Raw genomic sequence first — 20,973 nt, forward strand, 5'->3', positions numbered from 1 at the left:
TTAATTTTTGCCAATTTGATTACTATGTGTCTCGGTGTGTTTCTCCTTGGGTTTATCCTGTATGGGACTCGCTGCGCTTCCTGGACTTAGGTGGCTATTTCCTTTCCCATGTTAGGGAAGTTTTCCACAATAATCTCTTCAAATATTTTCTCTGGTCCTTTCTCTCTCTCTTCTCCTTCTGGGACCCCTATAATGCGAACGTTGTTGCATTTAATGTTGTTCCAGAGGTCTCTAAGGCTGTCTTCATTTCTTTTCATTCTTTTTTCTTTATTCTGTTCCGCAGCAGTGAATTCCACCATTCTGTCTTCCAGGTCACTTATCTGTTCTTCTGCCTCAGTCATTCTGCTATTGATTCCTTCTAGTGTAGTTTTCATTTCAGTTATTGTATTGTTCATCTCTGTTAGTTTGTTTTTTAATTCTTCTAGGTCTTTGTTAAACATTTCTTGCATCTTCTCGATCTTTGCCCCCATTCTTTTTCCGAGGTCCTGGATCATCTTCACTGTCATTATTCTGAATTCTTTTTCTGGAAGGTTGCCTATCTCCACTTCATTTAGTTGTTTTTCTGGGGTTTTATCTTGTTCCTTCATCTGGTACGTAGCCCTCTGCCTTTTCATCTTGTCTATCTTTCTGTGAATGTGGTTTTTGTTCCACAGGCTGCAGGATTGTAGTTCTTCTTGCTTCTGCTGTCTGCCCTCTCAGAAATCACTTACAAATATTTCCGAGTTTACATGCAATTGCACAGCAGCCAGACTGTTAATTAACGGTAAAGAGTGAATCAAACAAAGGTATATTCCCCTAGATGGTGAAATAATCCTTAGATAGGTCTGTTAAATAATGCTCCAAAAGACACTGTGAGAAATACTGCCTTCCCTTTGCTGTATTTCCACGTTTTAGGATAATTTTTCTTAACTCCTGTTTCAGGGAAGTCATTTTTTTTTTTTTAAGTCAGTACTGCATGATTTATTTATTTATTTATTTTGGCTGCGTTGGGTCTTCCTTGCTGTGCTCAGGCCTTCTCTAGTTGCAGTGAGCAGGGGCTACTCCTCGTTGCGGTGCGCGGGCTTCTCATTGCGGTGGCTTCTCTTGTCACGGAGCACGGCCTCTAGGCACACGGGCTTCAGTAGTTGCAGCACGTGGGCTCAGTAGTTGTGGCACACGGGCCCCAGAGCGCACAGGCTTCAGTAGCTGCGACGCGTGGGCTCAGTATTTGTGGCTTGCGGGCTCTAGAGCTTGGGCTCAGTTGCCCCGTGGCATGTGGGATCTTCCCGGACCAGGAATCGAACCCGCGTCCCCTGCATTGGAAGGCGGATTTTTAACCATTGGACCGCCAGGGAGGTGCCCCCACTCTGCCCTTTTGACTTGAAGAGTCTTCTCTATTGCTTAGTGATTTCCCCCTCACCGTCTGCTCATATTTATAAATAAAGACGCTGAAGATCTAAGCTGAGCAGAGTGAGGTGCTGGCCTGGCTTCAGCATTGTGGCGAGGTCTCCATTTGATGTCTTCTCTTGGTCCTTGGGGTGGGGGTGGGAGGGGGTGGGGTCCACAGGCCAGCATCCTCCTGGGAGTCAGGGAGGGCTGGGTGCATATGGAGTCCCCTAGGGCCCCATGCTTGGTTTAATGCTCTGCTTTCACCATTTTGAAATTCTTAATACGTTTTGAACAAGCGGCCCTACGTTTTCACTTAGCTCTGGGCCCCGCAAATTACGTAGCCAGTCCTGGCTTAGGGGATGGGTTCAATGAAGACATTTTGTGAGTCATGAACAGCCCCGTGTGGGATGCTGGGAACTCTGGTGACCCAGACCTACCCCTGTCCTGGGTCCTTCCTGTCCTTTGTGCCTAGGGATGGTGTGGGTGCAGAGGGCAGGATGGGAAGCCACAAGCCTGGACTCCAGAGCCCAACCCCCCGCCCAGTCCCACCCAAGCTCGCAGCTATAAATGTCCTGTTTCCCGAGTAACCGGCCTGCCATCCCGAGGATGTTTTCTTCCTTCCTGCTCCTCCTCTTCCCCAAATTACTGGCTCCCTCTTCAAGTGATGGAGGAGACAGAACCTCTGTACTGGAAGGTTCCTTAGAGGTCAGAGCCTTCACCTCCACATCCATTCGGCCCCTGCTTGTGTGCTGCCACTGGGGGCAACTCACAAGGCAGTCGATTGCAAACTGGGACAGCCTAATGTGCTAGGAAGTTCTTTCACGAAGCTGAAATTTGTCTTCCTGTAGCTCCCACCTGATGGGACCATTCATTCACAAAATCAGCATTTATTGAGCACCTACTACACGCCAGGTGCTGTGCAGCGGGGACACGAGAGGAACAAGACAGATGCTGTTGTGATTTCATGGAGCTCCCGATTTAGAAAATGGATATAAAACAGATAATAAAGTTCTAAATAACTTCTAAATTGGGACCAATGTTGTTGCAAAGAAGTATAGAAGGGCCATGAGGATGTGGACTGGGGGCCTGATTTAGATGGAGGGGGAGGGTTAGTGTACGGCTTCCTGAGGAAGAGAGGCCGGGCGGGGGGGCGGGGGGGCAGGGGTGTGTGCAAGAGCTGACCAGGCAGGGGGTGGGGGAGGGTGTCTGTCTGAGCCCAGGGATCTGGGGCATGGTTGGGTGCTGAGAGATGAAGCCAGAGACAGGGGCAGGGGCCTGATCGCACAGAGGGGCCTGGAGCGCATGGGCAGGTGCCTCCCGACAGACTCATGACAGCCTTCACAAATTGGAAGGCGGCTCATATCCTCCCTGAGTCTCCCCAGCACCTCCCACCATTTGTCAAAGGACAGGTGGGTGGCCTCACCTGCTGGACATATTTCAGGCTGTCTTGGTCCCTGACTGGGGAGCAGGACCCCAACTTTCCAATGATGACTTATGGGGGAGAGAAGGGACTGCCCTTGCCCCAGGGTCATGTGGGATCATGGTGACCTGTGAGGGGCTGTGCTACCTACCACCCCTAGGTCTTGTTCACTTTCCAAGCCAGGTCTCTCCCACCCTGGAACTAAACACAGTTGATTTTTTTTTTTGAAACCACAAATACCAAACTTTGCATTTATTGTTATTAATTTCATCTTATAGTGATATCTTGGAGTCTTGATTCAGTCACTCATTTCATTTACTTCCTGTGCTTGATCAGCCCAGGACAGTGAGCCCTGTGGCACCTCACTAGAGACTCTCTTCCAGTGTGTGACAAAGCCCCACTAATCCATGGGTAATAGTTGAACCGACCTCACTGTCTTGTTTAAGCTACGCTTTTCTGCCTTAGTCCATTAGGAGGCCATGAAATATTGAATGACATTCTTGTTGAACTTGAGATTTTCTTTATCTGTATATCTCCCTTGCTGTATCAAGCTGGTAATACTACCGCCTCCCCTAACCAACAACATGAACTGGCCGTTGACGTCTGTGGGGAGGGGCCTGGGTGCTTCTGTTAAAAGCTTCCCCAAGAATTCTGATGACTGGTGTCTGTGGTGGGGTTGAGCCAGGGCTCTAGGGCTGGGCTGTAGGGACCTTTCCAGAATGAGGCTGAGCCAGAGCCCTTGCCAAGGGCATGGCTGGTGTGGGCCCCGCCTTGGAAGAGTGCAGGCAACAGTAGTGGCCTTGAGTCTGATGTCCCTTGAAAGCTTCTGACTATGATGGTATCCTGGAAAGGACCTTGGTGTAGAAACTGGAGCAGCTGAGGGCTGAGCGTGAGCAGATCAGGAGTGGGCAACCTCCCCAATCCTCAAACACATGTGCAGCCTGGTACCCCTTCTCAGTGCTCCTCAAAATTCAGAGAGTGACAGGGTTACTGGGGCACATGTTAAAATATAGATTCTTGGGCCTCACCCAAGGGATCTAGACCCAGCAGGTACGGAGGGCCTAGGAATCTGCATTACATGCAAATGCCCAGGTGGCCCTGATGCAAGTGGGTCTAGTTCATTTGACCCTCACAGAGCCCCTCATTGGGAGTGCTTCAAGTGGAGAGCACGATTCCCAGTCCTGGAAGCCGCAGGAAGGGGGAGAGGCATGGGGAGGGCTTCATCTCTGATCTGTGTCCAGGACCTGAATTAATGCTCATGACAAGCAGATGTGCTGTGTCAACGGAACAGTGGGGACTCCTTGTAAGACTTTCTATCATCGTTAATAATATTAACACAAATAGCGGTAACGTCTGGAACTCTGCGCCTTGGCCAGGGAGGGAGAAGGAGAGGCTGGACCAGGATCTATCCCACCCTGGAAACAGCTTCTCCCGAGAATGCGTGGGGAACAGCTTCTCCAACCTGACTCTTACAGGCTCTCGGGAAACAAAATGTCAGTAAGAATTGTTCCTTATCCCTGGACTAGGGCTTTCTAGGAAGATCAGGCAGACGTGTCCCCTCTGTGGTTGCTTGCTGAGAGTTCCTGTTGTCCAAAGTGCTCCATCAGTGGGACTTTAAAAAGCAAAGGGAATTGAATTGAAAGGCATTATCCAGGTGATAAAAATAAGAGCATCTACTGTTTGCTGAGTACTCACCTTGGGCCCTATGCTGTGCGTTATCTGGCTTCATCTTCAGACTAGCTCTGCGAGGGAGGGACTCTGGTCAGTTCCATTTCACAGATGAGGCACGGGGACAGGGAGTGACCTGCCCGAGGTCATGGACTGGCAAGGGGCAGAGTCAGGAGTTGAACCCAGGCAGCTTGGCTCCATGGGCTGGGATCAAATCCTGGTTCTGTGTAACTTGCTGGGTGTATTTGTCAGGGATGCATTTGGCTGCAAGTAACAGAAGATATGACCAACAGTGACTTGTGCAAATCCTGGGGTGTTTTGTCTGACATAACACGATGTTCTGAGGCCAGTGGTTACCAGTGATGGCTCTGTGATGTGGGGGCTGATGTCCTTGTGATTTTCCAGGTCTTTCTTTCATGGTCACAAGGTGGCTGTTGAAGCTGTGGGCATCGTGTCTGCACTGAAGGCAGGAAGGGTGAAGGGAGACAGGGCTATGCCAGCCGCGCCTGTCTACTTGGATCTGGAAAACAACATTTTCTTTTCTAGATCCTTCCTCTGTCCCAGCATGCTCGGCCAGAACTGGATCTCATGGCCATCCTTAGCTGCAGGGGAAGCTAGGAAAATAGAAAACATCATTGAATTTGGGTAAATCAACCAAGAATCGTTCCCTGGGGCCAGGCAAGATTGGAAGAAGAGAGAATGCGTATTGGGTGGGCAACTCTCCGAGTCTGCCACACGCCTCTCCTAGGGTCTGAGTTTCTTCATCTGCTCTTGGCCAAAGCTGTGTCCCTACCATGTCTCCAAGTCCTGGTTGGAGCCTTGGGAGCACTACCTGGGCTGACTGTGGGTGCACATGATCTGTTGAGAAATCTAAAGTCAATTACCAACCTGTGTAAGCTCCACAGAGGCCCATGCCCGCCAGCAGGCCCGCTGTGGTTACCAGCATCAGAGAGTCACCACTGGGCTGTTTCCAGAAGCCTTTGCTGCCGGCCTCCCTCCTGCATGGCTCTGTGCGCATGATCTCTGGGTCAGGGAAGCACTCCACGTGTCAGCAGGCCCAGGGCATCCTCCTGGCTCCGCCACTGACTTTACACCCTGCTTTATCCTGGGCTCTACAGGTCTGTCTGCTCCAAGGCCTGTGTGCTGCGGGGCAGGGCTGAGGCGGAGCCATCGACCTGGAGTCCCTGGAGCCTGGCCCTGAGCCAGCATGGCGGAGAGGCTCCATGACATGTTTGTTTTGTATCTTTGTGCCCAGTCACTGCAGAGCTGGGGGATCTGGGGCCATTTTCTTGTAGCCGAACTGGCCCTTGGGTGGGTGTGGACCTGGGAAGGTTCCAGGGAGAATCCTGGTGTGGATGATTTTTCATTTGCATATGGAGAAAAGTGGGAGGGAGGGAGAGAGTGATGATCACTGCTCTGGTCCGTTTCCATGGAAACAGGATGCTAGATGTCATGGGGGGCGGGGTAGGGGGTAAATCACCAGAGATTCTCAGGCTACAGGTTGACAAGCCAGACACTAGTCAATCATAAATCATTCAGAATTCTCTCAGTTATATGGACAGGAACCTGCTGAACCTTGTTCAAGGGAGTTTATCATCTCCTTTACTGAAAGTCGAGGGGTCTCTGACTTCAGGGCACGCTTAATCCAGAATCCTGAAAGATGTCACCAGGCAGTGTGTCCTCCCGTCCCACAGCTCTTCTCATTCCTCTGTGTCGACCTCCATCCCTGGCAGCTTTCCTCTCAGTGGGGGGGATGGTGGGGGGCAGCCCTGAGTGCCCAGCCTCCTCCCTCTGGTTCAACAGAAAGACACCTTTGCTTTCTCAGCCACTCCAGCAAGGGCGGAACAGAGCCTCCTTGGCTTGGATTGGCATGTGCTCATCCCTGAACCAATCACTGTAGCCTAAATGCGGCAGCACTCTGATTGGCCAGACCTAGGTCAAGACCCATCCCCTGGCGCTGGGTGTGGGGTCCACCTCTCTCATACCACGTGGCCTAAGAGTGGGGAGGATGGACTTGGAAAATCCCAGGACTGTTACCCTACAAGCGGAGAAGGGTGCTCTAGATAGGCACAAACCACCGCTGCTTAGGTGGGTTACCAGAACTAAAGTTTCCTGACTGGGCTGGGCTCTCTTACATCCCCACAGTCCAGAGAGCTTGGGGTTGTTAACCTCATTTCCCAGATGGGAAATGCCTCCTGCCTCAGGTCACACAGCCCGTATGGACCAGATCTGGGAGGTGCTCAGGTACAACCGTCCCCAGAGCTCATGCTCACTCACTATATGAAGGGTTTTACCTTTTCAGAGGCCAAAATATTCTAGTTGATCTCCCCTGGAGGACTTGGGCAGCCTCACCAGCTCTCAGAAGGATGTGGAGTGAGTCTCGGAAGGGGGACCTTTCCCTCAAGCTGTGGTAGAGCCAAAAGAATCTCTGTCTGGTTTCCAGCAGCTGCGCCCAACTACCGTGGTGCCAAGCCTACCCTGGAGTAAGGGAGCTGAATTTTGTGGGAGGCTCATCAGGAGGCATATTTGGGATGTATGCTAAAAAATTATATATTATTGTTTGCCTGAAGTTCAAACTTAACTGGGCGTTCTGTGTGTATCTGGCAATTCTACCCAGAGATAAAGTCACTGGAGTGTTGTCATCTGAGTGGAGCCTTGTCGAGAGAAGGTCCAGGGTCTCCCGCTGAGGTCCCCAAATTCTTTTGTGGCCCCCAGTTCCCCCTTTACTCTGAACTTGGCCTGAGTTGGTTTCAGCACATCAGTTTCTTTGTCAAGCGGGCTAAAGAAACCCTGTTCTTCTGGTCTCATAGGATTTGTGTGAGGATATATGGGTAAAAATGACCCATAAATCATAAAACGCTGGCCAAAGTCAAGGGTTAATGTTATCACTCCCTAATTCTCTCTTTCCGTTATTTCCTTCCTCTCTCCCTCCACTGAACACCTACTATGTGCTGGGTACCAGCATAGTAGCATAGGCTGGTGGTCTAGTTATCAAGCAACACAAGCCTGAGTCATCACAGAACTTCCTCCTGACAGATGATCTGCCATTTCCAGCATCTCAGCTTCCTTTCCATTAGCTACATCTTACATTACATTTTAAGAAAGCCCCCGTGGGTCCCTTGTAAAGATTGAGGAAACACCCTATTTTTATCAGCAACACACAAGAATCATCTCCTGGGAGGGGTATTTCCTGGAAAGATGTTAAGTCTCAGTCATTTTATGGTGCTTCTTGTCAGCTCCAAGCTTTTTTTTTTTCTGATCTTGTCCCTCAAGTTATTTGTTTGACAAGCTGGCAAGGGAGCTGCCTCCAAGCCAGGCCCTGGGCCGGGGGCTGGGGACTCAACTAGGACTCTGAGCTAGCCCCTGAGGAACAGGGGCAACGACAGCACCCCTCAGGGCCAGAGGTGCCCTAGTAGAGGCACAGTGGGACCCAGAGCAGGAGAGTTCAATTCTGCCTGGGGGTGGGATCTGGACAGCCAGGAAGGGCACTCCAGGTAGAGAGACTGGCAAGTGCAAAGGCATGTCGGCTGGAAACAGCATGGTGCACTCTGGGAAACTGAGATGGTGGGTGTCCCTGGACTGCAGGGCGAATGGTGGGCAGTGCTGAGGTCATGGTCAGAGAACTTCCGGAGGCCCTTACTGCCGGGGCTTTCCCCGGCAGGAGGTGGGATCCAGGGAAGGGTTTAAGCAGGCATCATGTGATTCGTGGGCCAGTGTGAACCGAGGCAGCGAATGAGGCTGTGATATGATAATAGCTGGCTCTTTCTTGTGCCAGGCCCTGTCCTAGGCACTGAACCCATATGTGAACGCATTTCAGCCTCCCCACACCCCCATGAGGTCAATTCAGTGACTTGCCCAAGGTCACATACTAGCAGCAGAGCTGGGATTGGAACCCAGGCTCCATGCTCTAACCATTGGGCGGCACTGCCCCCACGGATGCTGGCTCTACTCCAAGCGCTGCTGATCCAATTTACTGGTACTTACTGGCCACCTGGCCAGCTGTGGGAGGTGCTCACGCCTGGCCTGATGACTGATGAGGTGGGGAGGGGTCATGCAGAGCTCTTGGGTCCCCCACTACTCAGCTGGGTGACCTGGGCTCTGTCTGAGCCTCAGCTTCCTCATCTGCGTGGGGCGCCGTAATCCCACCGTGGGAAGGGGTGTGAAGTGCTTGGCACGTGGTGAGTGCTCCAGAAACCCCTCTGAATCAGCAGGACTCTGAGTTGCCAGTGACAGAAACCCAACTCAAATGACCCCCAAGGCCCAAAGGGCAGGTACTGGCTCACGTGCCTGGGAAGAATAGAGGGCAGCTCTTCGATTCGGGTGCAGCTGGAGGGAGTGCTCGAACCATATGGTCAGGATTCTGCTTCTCTCCAGTTCTGGCCTCAGCCTTCCTTTGTGTTGGCAAAACTCTCAGGCCACCACGGAGGCAAGATGGCCATTAGTGCCTCCGGGTTTCCTGGCGGTGGCTTAGCCGGGGAGAGCACCTCTTCCCTGCAGTCCCAGCTCAAGGGTGGTGGCCGGGGAATGGTTGTCCACTGGTTGACCAGGCCTGGGTCTCTGGGCCTGTCCCGGGAGCCAGGGGAACTGGGAGTGGGGCAGGGTGTCCCCTCAGCAGGAATCCGTGGGGAGGGCCCTGGAGAGCAGATGTCCACCCCGCCTGCCCCACCCCGGCACGGTCCCCACCTCAGCACGGCCACCTCCGAGCCCCTCTCCCCAGACGACATGGCACCCGGGAGCTGGGTGCAGTCAGCCTCCTTCTGGGGTGATGTCAGGACGAAAGTGCTCGCTTTAAAGCAAAATTACTTACCTAATTAGGCACTTGGGAGCTGGCAGGAGGCAGTGGGGGTTTTTGTTGATTTTTTTTTTAGACTTTTAGCACTGAAGCCGCACCATAAAGTAACTGTGTAATTAGGGATTAATTTCTCACTCCCGCAAGTGATGTCTTACTTGGGGCCTAAGGGAAGTCAGCCGGGTGGTTATTCACCCACAGAGCGGCCCTCTTCACCCTCTTTTCCTTGGAGGTGGGGGATGCTGCCTTAGCTTTCACCCAGCGGGGAGGAGGGGGAAGGAGGCTGCTTCTGTCACAGGCGTTCTTCATGCTGCCTAGATTCCCGGCGCCGGCTCTGCGTGGCGGGGCGGGAGCGGGGTGCGTCTGAGGAGAGGGGTGCCCGGTCAGCATCCGGCCGGTCAGTCGATGGATAATGCCGCAGCCCCGCCCTCCTGGTCCACGTCTGAGGCACACAGCCCGTCGGGGTCCCTGCTGGCACTGCACCCCAGGGGAACCTGCTCCTGAACAGCCTCTCACTGGCTTTTCCCTCTCTGCTGCTCTCTCTCTGTGCCTCCTGGGATCACCCCCAAATAAACTGCTGCTCCCAAAACCTTGGCTGAGTCTGCTTTGGGGGAACCCAAACTAGACAGGAGGTGTGAACAGAGTGTGGAAGGAGCCAGAGCAGAGAGGGTTGAGTTCAGCCTGCCGTGCAGGGAGGGCTGAGCAGGGCTTCACGGAGGAGGGTGTCCTGAAGGACGAGAGTGAGGAGAACAGGCAACGCGCAAAGGGAAGGGGGCAGAGAATCGCGTGTTTGGTGAACTCCGTGGGCCTGGCCTGGTGCCCGAGGTGCATGGAGTAGGAGCAAGGGGTGGGGGGAGGGGGCCGAGGCCAGACTGCAGGGCCTTGAAGGGCAATGGGGAGCCATTGAGGGTTTAAGGCCAGGAGTGACACAGCTAGATTCGAGTTTTTTTTTTGGCTGCGTTGGGTCTTCATTGCTGCGCGCGGGCTTTCTCTAGTTGCGGTGAGCAGGGGCTACTCTTCATTGCGGTGCGTGGGCTTCTCATTGCGGTGGCTTCTCTTGTTGCGGAGCACGGGCTCTAGGCGCGTGGGCTTCAGTAGTTGTGGCACGAGGGCTCAGTAGTTGTGGCGCACGGGCTTAGTTGCTCCGCGGCACGTGGGATCTTCCAGGACCAGGGCTCGAATCTGTGTCCCCTGCATTGGCAGGCGGATTCTTAACCAGTGCGCCACCAAGGAAGTCCCTAGATTCGAGTTTTAGGAGGTTTGGACTAACTGAGGATGGGCCGTGTGGAGACGAAGCAGGTGGCTGCCGCAGCTGTCAGCAGAGAGGCCTGGGTGCTGGAGCTGTCAGCGACTGTCCCGCGCGTTGGGCTTGTTGGTGCACGGTCACCGTCAGGACAGCGTGATCCCGGGGCAGAGACTTAAACCCGCAGTTCCTACCTCCCGGCTACTCGCTCAGCCCCTCTCTCCCCGTCCTCGTCCAACGTCCAGCTTTCTATCCTCTTCCCCTCAGGGAACGGGAACTCCTGGATTCCTCACTGCGCACCTGCTATTTGCTCTTTATCACTGAAAGCATTTCCATCTGGTCTTGCTCCCCCAGACGGGAGATGCGGCTGCAGCAGGACACCCTCCCCCGCCACCCTGATGGGTTCATGAAATATAGAAGAGAGAGTTAGGACCTGGGAGAAACGTTTAGGAACTGAGATCCCGCCAGCCGCGTGGTACAGCCAGAAAACAAACAAACAGAACCCCCCAGAGCCAAGGTCGTTCATGCTGCTAAGAACTTAGTGACTCATCGCATTTCTCCTTTTGACTCAACTGCCAGGAAGCTCAGAGCTAAGATCTTGACACTAAATTCTCCCAGAAATTTCTCTTGAGGGCTTTTCAGTGGGGACCCTGAGGGCTGCAACTGATGAATTCTTAGGGGAATTTTTGCAGTAGAGGATCAGGTCAGAGGTGAAGGGAAGGGACTGGGTCACTGTGTTGCTCTGGGTCTGCCAGGCTGTGGCTGCTTAGTCCCCTTCAGAGATGGGGACAAGAGTCAGATCAGCCTCCCATGAGGTGGGGTCTAGGAGGCGTTCAGACCCTAAAGCTTACTAACTCTGGGTAACTGTGGGCCTCGGTGACACCAAGCCATAAGTTGTATCTCACTCAGGACCCAGAGGCCGGCCCCCTCACCACTTATTTTAGAGAAAGGAAGGTGAACCTGAATCCTCACCACGGGGCCTGACTACACAGTGCATCTGTAGTTTCCCATTCTTGCCTCCCAGCCTATCCTGGGGCAGGGACCATGGTGGGTGCCCCTCACTTAATTAGAACCAGTAGTCCCAGACGGTGGGCGATGGGTTCCTTGAGGGGGGATGGAGGGGGCACAGGGCCCGCGTGGCAGAGTGGGGCGGGGGAGTCAGGGACCAGGCGGGATTGTCCTGAGGGCTCCTGTAGCAGGCAGGCCCTGGTGTGGCTTGTAGCCGTGGGCCCGGCCTGGTCCAGGGCAGCAGGGAGAGGGATGAGGTGGGATCTGAGAAATGTAGAGGGGGCTCGAGCAGGTTAACGCAGGTAACACACACAAGAGGCCCTCAAAAACCATTCGCTTTTCTGTCCACCCATCGTCTGTGAAGCATCTATTTATTTCTGTGGTGAGACTTCACGGGATGGGAACAAATCCTGCGCTGGCACTTGATGGATCTCGGCAGGTGTGCCCAGGGGCTCCTGGGACGTAGTACCTGGGTGGGTTCAGTCTGGCGTGGGCTGGGATCTCCCACCTCCAGCACACCCAGCAAAGCATAAAGCGAGCCCACTGGCAGGAGGGAGAGGACCAGGCAGAAGGAAGAGTGTCTGTGTTTGAGAGGCTGGGGCCTGGGGGAGGGTCTGCCCGCCATGGGGTGGCTCTCCTAGGCCTGGTGTGTGTGTGCGTGCGCACGTGCGCGTGTGCACGCCAGCGTGAGAGCCTGTTTGTGGGCCCGTGTGTGCTGCCCCCGCAGTGCCTCCATCACACACATCTCCCTGGCTGCCTGGAGAGCTCTTTCTACCGAATACGAAAATGACAGTTTGGCTCACCCACGCGCGGAATCCTTACGTCGCTCCACGCCCTCGGCGCCCCCTTCCCAGATCACCCCCTGCCCCTGGGCGCCTCAGCCCTCACCCTCTCTGCCTGGCTGCTGTCCCCCTGCCCCCCCCCCCACCGCCCCCTCCTCTGGACCCCTGGTCTCCGTCTCCAGTTCTTAGGTCTCTGTCATCTTTTTTGTCATGTCCCTTCATCTGAATTTGGGCCCTGGTAGGAGTGAGTGTGGATGAGGGTGTCCAAGGAGTGAGTGTGTATGTGTGTGCGCACCAATGGTTGTGTGCAGACGTTTGACTTTGTGTTGCATATGTGTGTGTGAAAAAGGAGAGAGAGAGAGAGAGAGAGAGAGCACACGAACATGGGAGCCGGAGCCTGTGCCCCAGAAAGCGGGGGGATGGTGGAGGCATTTCAGGCAAACGGAGCTTTCACTCAATTACTCTTCAAGCAGCGGGAGGGGGCGATGGCTCCACAACAATCGGGCAGGTTTGCATGGTGTGCAGGAAAAGCCTTCACTTCCCGCTGATGGTGGTGATAGGTGGAGCTGGCGGCAGTGCCGGAGTCCCAGGGTGGGGGGCCCAGGTCCGGTGACTGGGACGTCTGGGGTCAGGCTGGGGCTGCAGGCCCCTGGGACCTGTCTTTCAGAGGGGGAAACGGGGGGCAGGCAGCAACTGAGCAGGAAGGATCTGACGGACGTGCAGGAAACTACAGAGGGGACACCGGAGATCTGCCTCCCCTGGAGATCTGGGGAGGCCTCCTGGAGGAGGCAGACTGGAAGGGGAGGGGGACCTGTTTGGTGAGGCCCCGAGGATGAGAACCAGGGCAGTGGTGAGGGCTCCAGTGCTGTCTTTGCTTTTCGGTCTCTCCCCTGCCTGAGTGCGGACACTCAGGGGTAGGGGCTGGTCTGAGTCATTCTTGGGTCCATAGCACCTAGATTGGCCTGGTTCATCATGGACACAGGTGTGGAGAAACTTCCAGGACTCCAGGGGCATCTGCACAGAACCCGAGGAAGGTTTCAATGGACAGAGATGATGGAGGCGTTGCCGGCAGAAGGGACAGTGGGAGAAAGGCCAGGAGTGGGCCCCTCGAGGCTGGAGCCGGGCGCCTTGCCGGGGCTGGCTGGGTGGGTGTGCCCAGGAGAGAGGGATTATTCCTGCAGACCAAGTACAGTTTGCGCCTGGCCTCGCTGAGCCGGCAGCGGAGCTGGGAGTTGGGGGGTGGGGGATGGGTGTGAGGGGGTGGAGGGGGGCAGAACTGGTGTGACTCCTGGCTTGAGCCTCTACCCATTTGCTGGGTGACCTGGGACACGTGGTGTCACCTCTCTTACAGCCTCATCTCTTCATAAATCTGGGCATCTAACCCTGGCTTGGGGGGCCCCTGGGGACTTGGGGAGACGGAGGGAATGGGGCTCCACTCCGGCCTCTGCCCTCAGCAGAATCTTCACAGATGCTGCTGCTGCTGTGTCTGTGGTGTCCAGTCGCCGTCTGGGCTCAGCCTGGGGGCCGCTCGGCGGTTCCTCTGTTCTCCCCTCTGAGGAATGGGGCGAATCCTCCCTGTTTCAGAGGCTGCCCTGGAAGCGGGGGCCGGAGCCGCCTGGCACAGTGCTGGGCATGCAGTGGGGCCCCAGGGTCTCTGCTCCTCCATTCCCTCTGCCCCTGGCCGCATCTACCGGGACCCTCAGGGCAGTCCACGAGGTGGATGTCAGCTGCGCTGCTTACGGAGAAGGAGACAGGCCCAAGGAGACAGCCCAAGGCCAGAGGGCTGACTGGGGCTTAGCCGGGTTTCTGACCACTTGTCTTACCCCGTCCAGGCAGGCGTGGGCGTGGCCGGCCCGGCCTTGGCCCTGCTGTCCCTCGTGCTCCGGGCCTCACTCTTCTCCCCTCTGTTCGCAGGATGGTCGAGTACTCCCTGGACCTCCAGAACATCAACCTGTCGGCCATCCGCACTGTGCGCGTCCTGAGGCCCCTCAAAGCCATCAACCGTGTGCCCAGTGAGTTGGTGCCCCCTGCCCTGCCCCAGGGCACTCACTCACTCAGCAGAGACTGACCGGCATCTCCCCATGCCAGGCCTGTGCTGGGCACGGGATCCTTCAGTGACCAGACAGATGTGGGCCCTGATGTTAGGGGTTCAAGGGGCACTATTTGGGCCTGAAGATGCTGGAAGGTGGCCCTGGCGCCTCTGGGTCCCAAAAGGACTCGGACTGCAGCAAGTGCTGGCTCTTTGGGGACAAGGCTCCTTGTGGGGGGCTGTCAAGGTGGCAGGTGTGTGAAAAGAAGCTGCTCGGTTTGAGGGAGGGCGTCGTGCAGCATTCCACCGGGGAGGGGCTCCCAGACCCCCCACTTGTGCTGACTTGGAGCTCGAGCTCCCGACCCACCCACTCACCCCCTCCATAGGTTCATCCCCCATGGGTCCACCCACCCTCTCCCCCATCTGACCGGCTGCCCGTCCATCTGTCCGCCCACCTAGTATTGAGAGAGGTTATCTGATAACAACAAACCCTGACACCTGCCCAGAATCATGGAGCTTTCAAAGCTTTTCATCTCTGTGATTTCTTCAGAGCCTTACAGTCTCCCTGGCGGGAGGTGGGTTAGTCTCATGAAAAACTGAGATGAAAAAACTGAGACTTGGAGACTTGAGGTTACTTGCCCACGAGGTCTCCTGACTCTTTCCACTGCCCTGTGTCTGGAATGGGATGGGGATCCAGGGAAGGAGAGGGGGAGGGCCCTGCCGGCAGGGGGCTTCAGCCCTGATGGGGAAGGTCAGGAACTTTTATGAGCATCTACTCACCACCTGTGTGCCAGGCTCTTGACATGTTGCTGGCTGACTTAACCCTCTGAACAACCTATGTGAGGCTCAGAGAGGTTAAGTGGCTTGCATAAGGTCACACAGCAATTCAGGGGCAAGGCAGGGATCTGAGCATAGTTATGTCTGTCCTAAGCCCAGCTCTTTACCTGGCTCTGTCTGACCCCTTGCTTCTCTTCCCTGCCTGAGCCTCAGTTTCCCAATCTGCAGAAGGTGAGAGGGCTCCTGGCACCTCGTCCTCCTCCAGAGTCACCACTGACCCCACTCTGCCAATACCCAGGCTTGGGGCCTTGGGGGTCCCTGCCACTCACCCTGCCCACCTCTCTGCAGCCATCCGCCGTGAGTGCCTGCGGGGCCAGCCTGACTCTGGGCTCACAGCGCGTGTTGGTCAGCCTGGACAGGCCTGGCCGGGCAATGGAGGCTGTACTCTGGGATATTTGTGGAGCAAGGTGACCTGGGAGGGCAGGTTGGCACAGGTTGGGTGAATTACATAGAGGGTCCTGGAGTGCTGGGGTCTCAAGGTCGCACATACAAGGTCACCTCCCCACACATGAGCCTTGACGTGATGGGAAACTCCAGGGGCCCCTGAGAGTTGCTGTGAAGGTCCTGAGGGAGGGGTTGAGAGGTGGGGGTGGGACTGGGGGTGAGCGGTGAGAACCAAAGCTGTGGGAGAGGGGGGAGGAGCAGTTCAGCTGTATCACCTTTGCCCCTCCCACTGTCCTGGGGAGACTCCCTCGGGGGCAGGGAAGGGACATCCAGAGAGGCCATCCTAGGTGGCAGACTGTCTCTGTCCTTCCCACTTGCCACCAAGCCTAGAAGTCTCCTTAAAGATTACCTTGTTCAAAACTATCTTTACCCCTCTTAACAAATGTGGAGAATGAGACCCAGAGAGGGCCATGACCAGCCCAAGGTCACACAGCAGGTTAGTGGCAGGGACTAAACTGGAGCCTGTTTCTAACCAGCCCACCTTCCCCAGGGGTGCATGTTCCTCTCTCTCAGGTGCCACCTCCTACTGGGAAACTGACCACAAGGCAGACTTTGTTCCCTCAGTGCCCAGAGCTATGCCTGGTGTGTGGAAAGCGCTCAGTAAATAGGCGTGAAGTGGACCCGCTGGCCAAGTTTACCGAGTAGCTGTCTGTGCAGTCAGTGCTCAGACGGAGGGGTGCCGGGCATGTGGAGCTTATGGAGGTGCAGGGAGGGGCAGAGTGGGGGGCACTGGGGGCCTGAGGTGGAGTCTGAGCTGAGACCCAGCAGAGCGTGGGGATTGATCTGGCAAGGGAGTGTTTTAGAAACGCCTGGCAGAAGTGAAGGAGTGGACACAGAGGACTGCTCTGGTAATGTGGGTGAGCCGTGTCTGGGCCAGGCAGGGTGGAGAGGCGCAGGTGGGCAGAAGGCCCGGTCCCCACCCTGGAGAGTCACGGAGGAAGCCCAGCGTCTGGCCTGGGCAACCTCAGCAGGGAGGGCACCGGGCAGGGGCCACATCTTTCCTGGGCGCCCCCTCAGTGCTCCCCATTTCTGTCCCAGGGGAAGGCAGGGGGTGCCCTCAGGAAGCAGCCACCGTGTGGCCACTGTCACCCTCCTGGCCACGCAGCCCACAGGCCCGGCCCCTTTTCCAGAGATGCGGGTGCATGTGTCGGGGTCACACAGGGGCGTTTGTACACGATCCTGCATCCTGCACCTCCCGTCAGGTCTCGGGATCTGACAGGCATGGAAGCAGCGATGTGACAGGACATTTCAGAAGAGATGGTCTGGGTAGGGGGCAGACAGGATAAACACACAAGATAGACACACAGGGTATGGGCCTCCCTCTCTGGGTGGGTTTCTGTACACCTGTGCACGTGTGTGTGCGCGCGTGTGGGTGTGAGGGTCTCTGTCTCTATGAGAGACCATGTGCTGTATGTATATGTGTGTGCACGTGTGCGGGGTGTGCACGTGTGTGGGGTGTGGGCCCATGTGCCTCTCCTCCCTGCCCTTTTCGCCCTCTCTCGCAGCCCGCGTGAGGAGCTCATTTGCAGCTCCTGGCTGTAGGGGTCGCTCCCAGGTCCCCAGAGCCAGTCCGTTCACTTCTCTGGAGAAGGGCGGGGTTGGGCCCTGCGCTCCTGGAGGTTCCGATTTTGGAGGCTGGGTAGCCCCAAGGGCCCAGAGAGGAGTTCGGGTCTTTCCTTAGGGGCCTCTTTCCTTCTAATAGCCTTCGCTGGGAGGCCCAGAGTGGCCTGAGGTGGGCAGTTCTGTTTCCACTCTGAGCTGATTCCGCCTCTCAGCTGACAAATGAATCTCGAATCTTGCTTTCTCAGAACCTGGAAGCACAACCCTCCAGGATCCAAAATATAACCGATGCGCCCCCCTGGAAAGGGACCTTAAGATAAATCCATCTTCATGAACAACTTGATTAACAGGAGCCTCAGGCTGTTGGAGCAGGTCCTCTGATCCAGACCCTCATTTACAGAAGGGGCAGCGTCCTTCCCAGGTGCCAGGAGTTCTGCCCAGAGTCACTGGGGAATGAGTGGCATGGGGCGGGGCACAGAGTCTTAGAAGTGTGTCTTTGAGAACTTTGGTTGGTTACCTTCTTTTTTCCTAGATGTTTCCCTGAACATTCCAGATCCTCCCATTTATTTATCTTTAGAGACGCTTCTGCCCTGGGACTCTTTCTTTTCAACAATAGCCTGTAGCTTTCAATTTGGCCACTAGATGGCAGGCTAGAGAATTGGGACTAGGCTAAGTGAAATTATGGGTTATTAATTGCAAAGCTGTGGAGGGGGGTGGTGGCTGCCTGTAGTTTAAAAAGTAGTTTAAAAATACGACCAACCAGGAAGACTCAGTTGGGTTGTCAGGGAATGTAATTTCTGCTTCTTAGCTCTGCAGGGAGCCTGCTTTGTGACCTGGGAAGCCCCTGGGTGTCTCTGGGCCTCAGTTTCCCTATTTGCACAAAGGAGGAGGAGGGACTGATTAGATGTGTGGTTCTGACTTTGTCCAGGATGGTTGGGGCACCTGGGAGTCGTGGTGCTCTTTACAGAACCTCGTTAAAAATATGTCCCTCCACCCTACTCCTGCCAGGTCTGTCCTGGCCACTGAACCATTGGTGGATAAAGGGCAGGAGATAGTGCGTGGGAGAAGGTTGGGGAGGGAGGGAAGAAGCACTAGACTGCCAGTCAGGAGGCTGGGTTCTGGTTCCTTGCTGTGTGACCTTTCATAAGTTGCTATCCCTTTCTGGACCTTGGCAAGATGGGGCTGGATTATCTCTGAAAGTACCCCCTCCTGGCACCAGCGGACTCCAGGCCTCACCCAGCCTATACACCCCTCAATCAGCTTCAGTGCCTCCCAAAGCCCATTGGCCAAGCCATTTAAATATGAAAAGTGCTTTTTTCTCCAGTAAGAAACTAGGGCAGTTACTGCTAAAGCCTGAGCAGGCTGAGTCTGAGCTGCTGGCCTACATCTGCACCCTGCCACTGCACACCCCTGCCCAGTCTGTGGAGGGGGTTGGGAGGGAGGCCTGGGGAGCTCAGGGGCAGCTGCTGGGGATGCTGAGCCTCGCCTGGGCCCCTGCCCACCTCCTGGAGCCCCATCCAACTAACAACCCCTGGGTCAGCAAGAAGCCACCTCTGTGCAGGGGCCTCTGGGATGGGGCTGGGCTGGGCAGGGCCCAGGGACAGGGAGACAGAGCTGACAGTGCTGTGGGTGAGGCTCCTGTCCGGCCCCAGCTGCAGGCAGGACTGGAGATTTACTCTGTGCCGACAGGCCCCGGTTCTAGTCCTTTCACCTGCCTGTTGTGGGACCCTGGGCCTCTATTTCTCCAACAATAAGATGGGGTTAATAATACCAATTTCCATATGGTTTTGTAAGGATGAAATGCCCTCATGTGTGTAGAGAGCTTAGCACGGAGCCTTGTATGCAGTAAGTGGCCAATAGGTGCTACTATTATGAAGAAGGTGCTGGGAGCATTGGGGGTGGAAGGTGGGGGCGTCAGGACCTCTTTGCAGAGGCTGGTTTTGGAAGATGCTCACCAAGGACACAGAGGGCTGGGGAGGGTGGTCCCTGCAGACGGAGTGGAATTGCATGTGCCAAGGTGGAGAGGAGGGGCTGTCCTGGGAACAGTGGGGCTGGGCAGAGGACTGCATGTCATGGGGAGGTGGGAGGTGAGCATTCCACATCTTCTAGGGATTTCCTAATAATGATAAATGGCTAAAATTTATCAGATGCTTTACATGGGCTGTATCATTTCACCTTCATAACAGCCCTAGGATGTTGGTACCATTGTGATGCCCACTTTACAGATGGGGAAACTGAGTCAGAGAGAGGTTGAGTAACCTGCCCAAGGCCACACAGCTGGCCAGAGCTTTTTGCTCCTTTTCACAACCTCCTTCCTTTCCTTTTAGTGTGTAGGCATCTCAGCCGCCCACTCCATCTGCAGGGCATCAGGAAAGACCCCTGCCCACATCCAAGGTCAAAGTAGAAAGGTCCCGTGGGCTGAAGTAATGCCCTCAAGGCCCCTTCTCTTCCCATCTACCCCCAAGTATGGTGTGCCCCAGACCTCTGAACGCCTTTCACTGTCAGGGCGCAGAGTTCTCGTGGTGCCAGGCCCCAAGCAGCCCGAGGTGGATGAGTCAGGGCAGGAAGGAGGATGGCGCAATGGTTAGTGCAGAGCATGGTGTCTGAGTCACCCTGCCAGCATTCAAAGCTTGGTCCTGTGTTAATTAGCTGCAGGACCTGGGGAAAGATTCTTCTCTTGTTTCGGACCCCTGTCTGCACAAGGGGGATGGCACACAGCACCTTCATGTGGGTTAGTCTGCAGCGCCAGGTGTAGAACATGTGCCCTGTGAACTGCCCCATCCCTGCCCTTTTCACAGAGGGAGGGTCCCAGTGTTGGGGCTACAGACTGCTGCATCCAGAGCAGTTAGACCAGGGTTTGTGCCTGGGATCTTGGCCAGTGGCTCCACCTCTTGGACCTCAGTTTCTCCATCCATAAAATGGGGTCCCAGCCCTTCCTCGCTAGGCTGTGGGGCAGCAAAACATCCTTATGACATCTGCTCCTAGAAGGTGCCCAGTGAAGGTGCAAACACCGTATATTGATCACGTGGGGGTCTCATACTCCTCATCTATTGGCAGTGGGGCTGGGGGACCTTGAAACAGAGCTTGCATGAGAATCTCAGCACTTCTACTCTGTACGTGTGTTTAATGGGACTTGGGGTGCAGGACCTTGGACTTCAGACTGTCTGTCCTTGGATCCCACAAGGGTCCCCCAGCTGCCCTGAGGAAGAAAGGTCTGGCAGCCCCCAAGGAAGGAAAGGAGGGAAGGAGGAAGGTGGGGAGAGAAGAGAGAAGAGGCAGTGGAGGGGCCCAATTTCCCCAGGGCTGCTGCCTTTCAGCAGAAGTGGGGGTGGGCGGGAGAGCATCTGGCCGGAACATCTGATGAGAACATGGCTTGGGAACAGAAAAGAGCAGCCGGGACTGTGAGAGGAGAGATGCTTGGGGTGGGGGTGGGGTGAAGGTAGCCCCGCCTACCGCCACCTCCTCCGCCAGGGTCAAGTTCTATTCTACAAATCAGGAAGGAGTGATTCGGGGACAGGACACAAGATTAAGGGGGAGAGGCACTGTGTATGCATTCATTCATCCATTCATCCAATCATCTGTTCATCCAAAGTAGCATCCACTAAGGGGCAACGGGGCCAGGCCTCGGGTCAGCTGTGGGGTCGTGGAGAAGACTCAGATTCAGCCCAGTGTCTGTAGGCAGACACTCAAGCCAGGAGCTCTAGGCGGGGGGACGTGTGCTCTAATGAAAGCATCAGGGCCGAGGGGAAGGGCCACCAACGACGTACTTTGAGGAGGCTTCAGAGAGGAGTGGGGCACAGGACGTTTGAAGAATGAATAAGAGGG

The 20,973-nt window shown here is 55.4% G+C and overlaps 1 protein-coding gene across 1 annotated transcript in view; it reads left to right on the forward strand.

The window, feature by feature from the left end:
• The window catches only part of CACNA1I (calcium voltage-gated channel subunit alpha1 I), a 104,639-nt gene that overhangs the window by 25,156 nt on the left and 58,510 nt on the right, over positions 1-20,973 (forward strand). The window contains 1 exon segment of the mRNA XM_036866773.1: positions 14,193-14,290. Within this exon segment, the coding sequence (XP_036722668.1) occupies positions 14,193-14,290 (98 nt within the window).

This window comes from Balaenoptera musculus, chromosome 10 (genome assembly GCF_009873245.2).
Source record: "Balaenoptera musculus isolate JJ_BM4_2016_0621 chromosome 10, mBalMus1.pri.v3, whole genome shotgun sequence".
Classification (NCBI taxonomy): domain Eukaryota; kingdom Metazoa; phylum Chordata; class Mammalia; order Artiodactyla; family Balaenopteridae; genus Balaenoptera; species Balaenoptera musculus.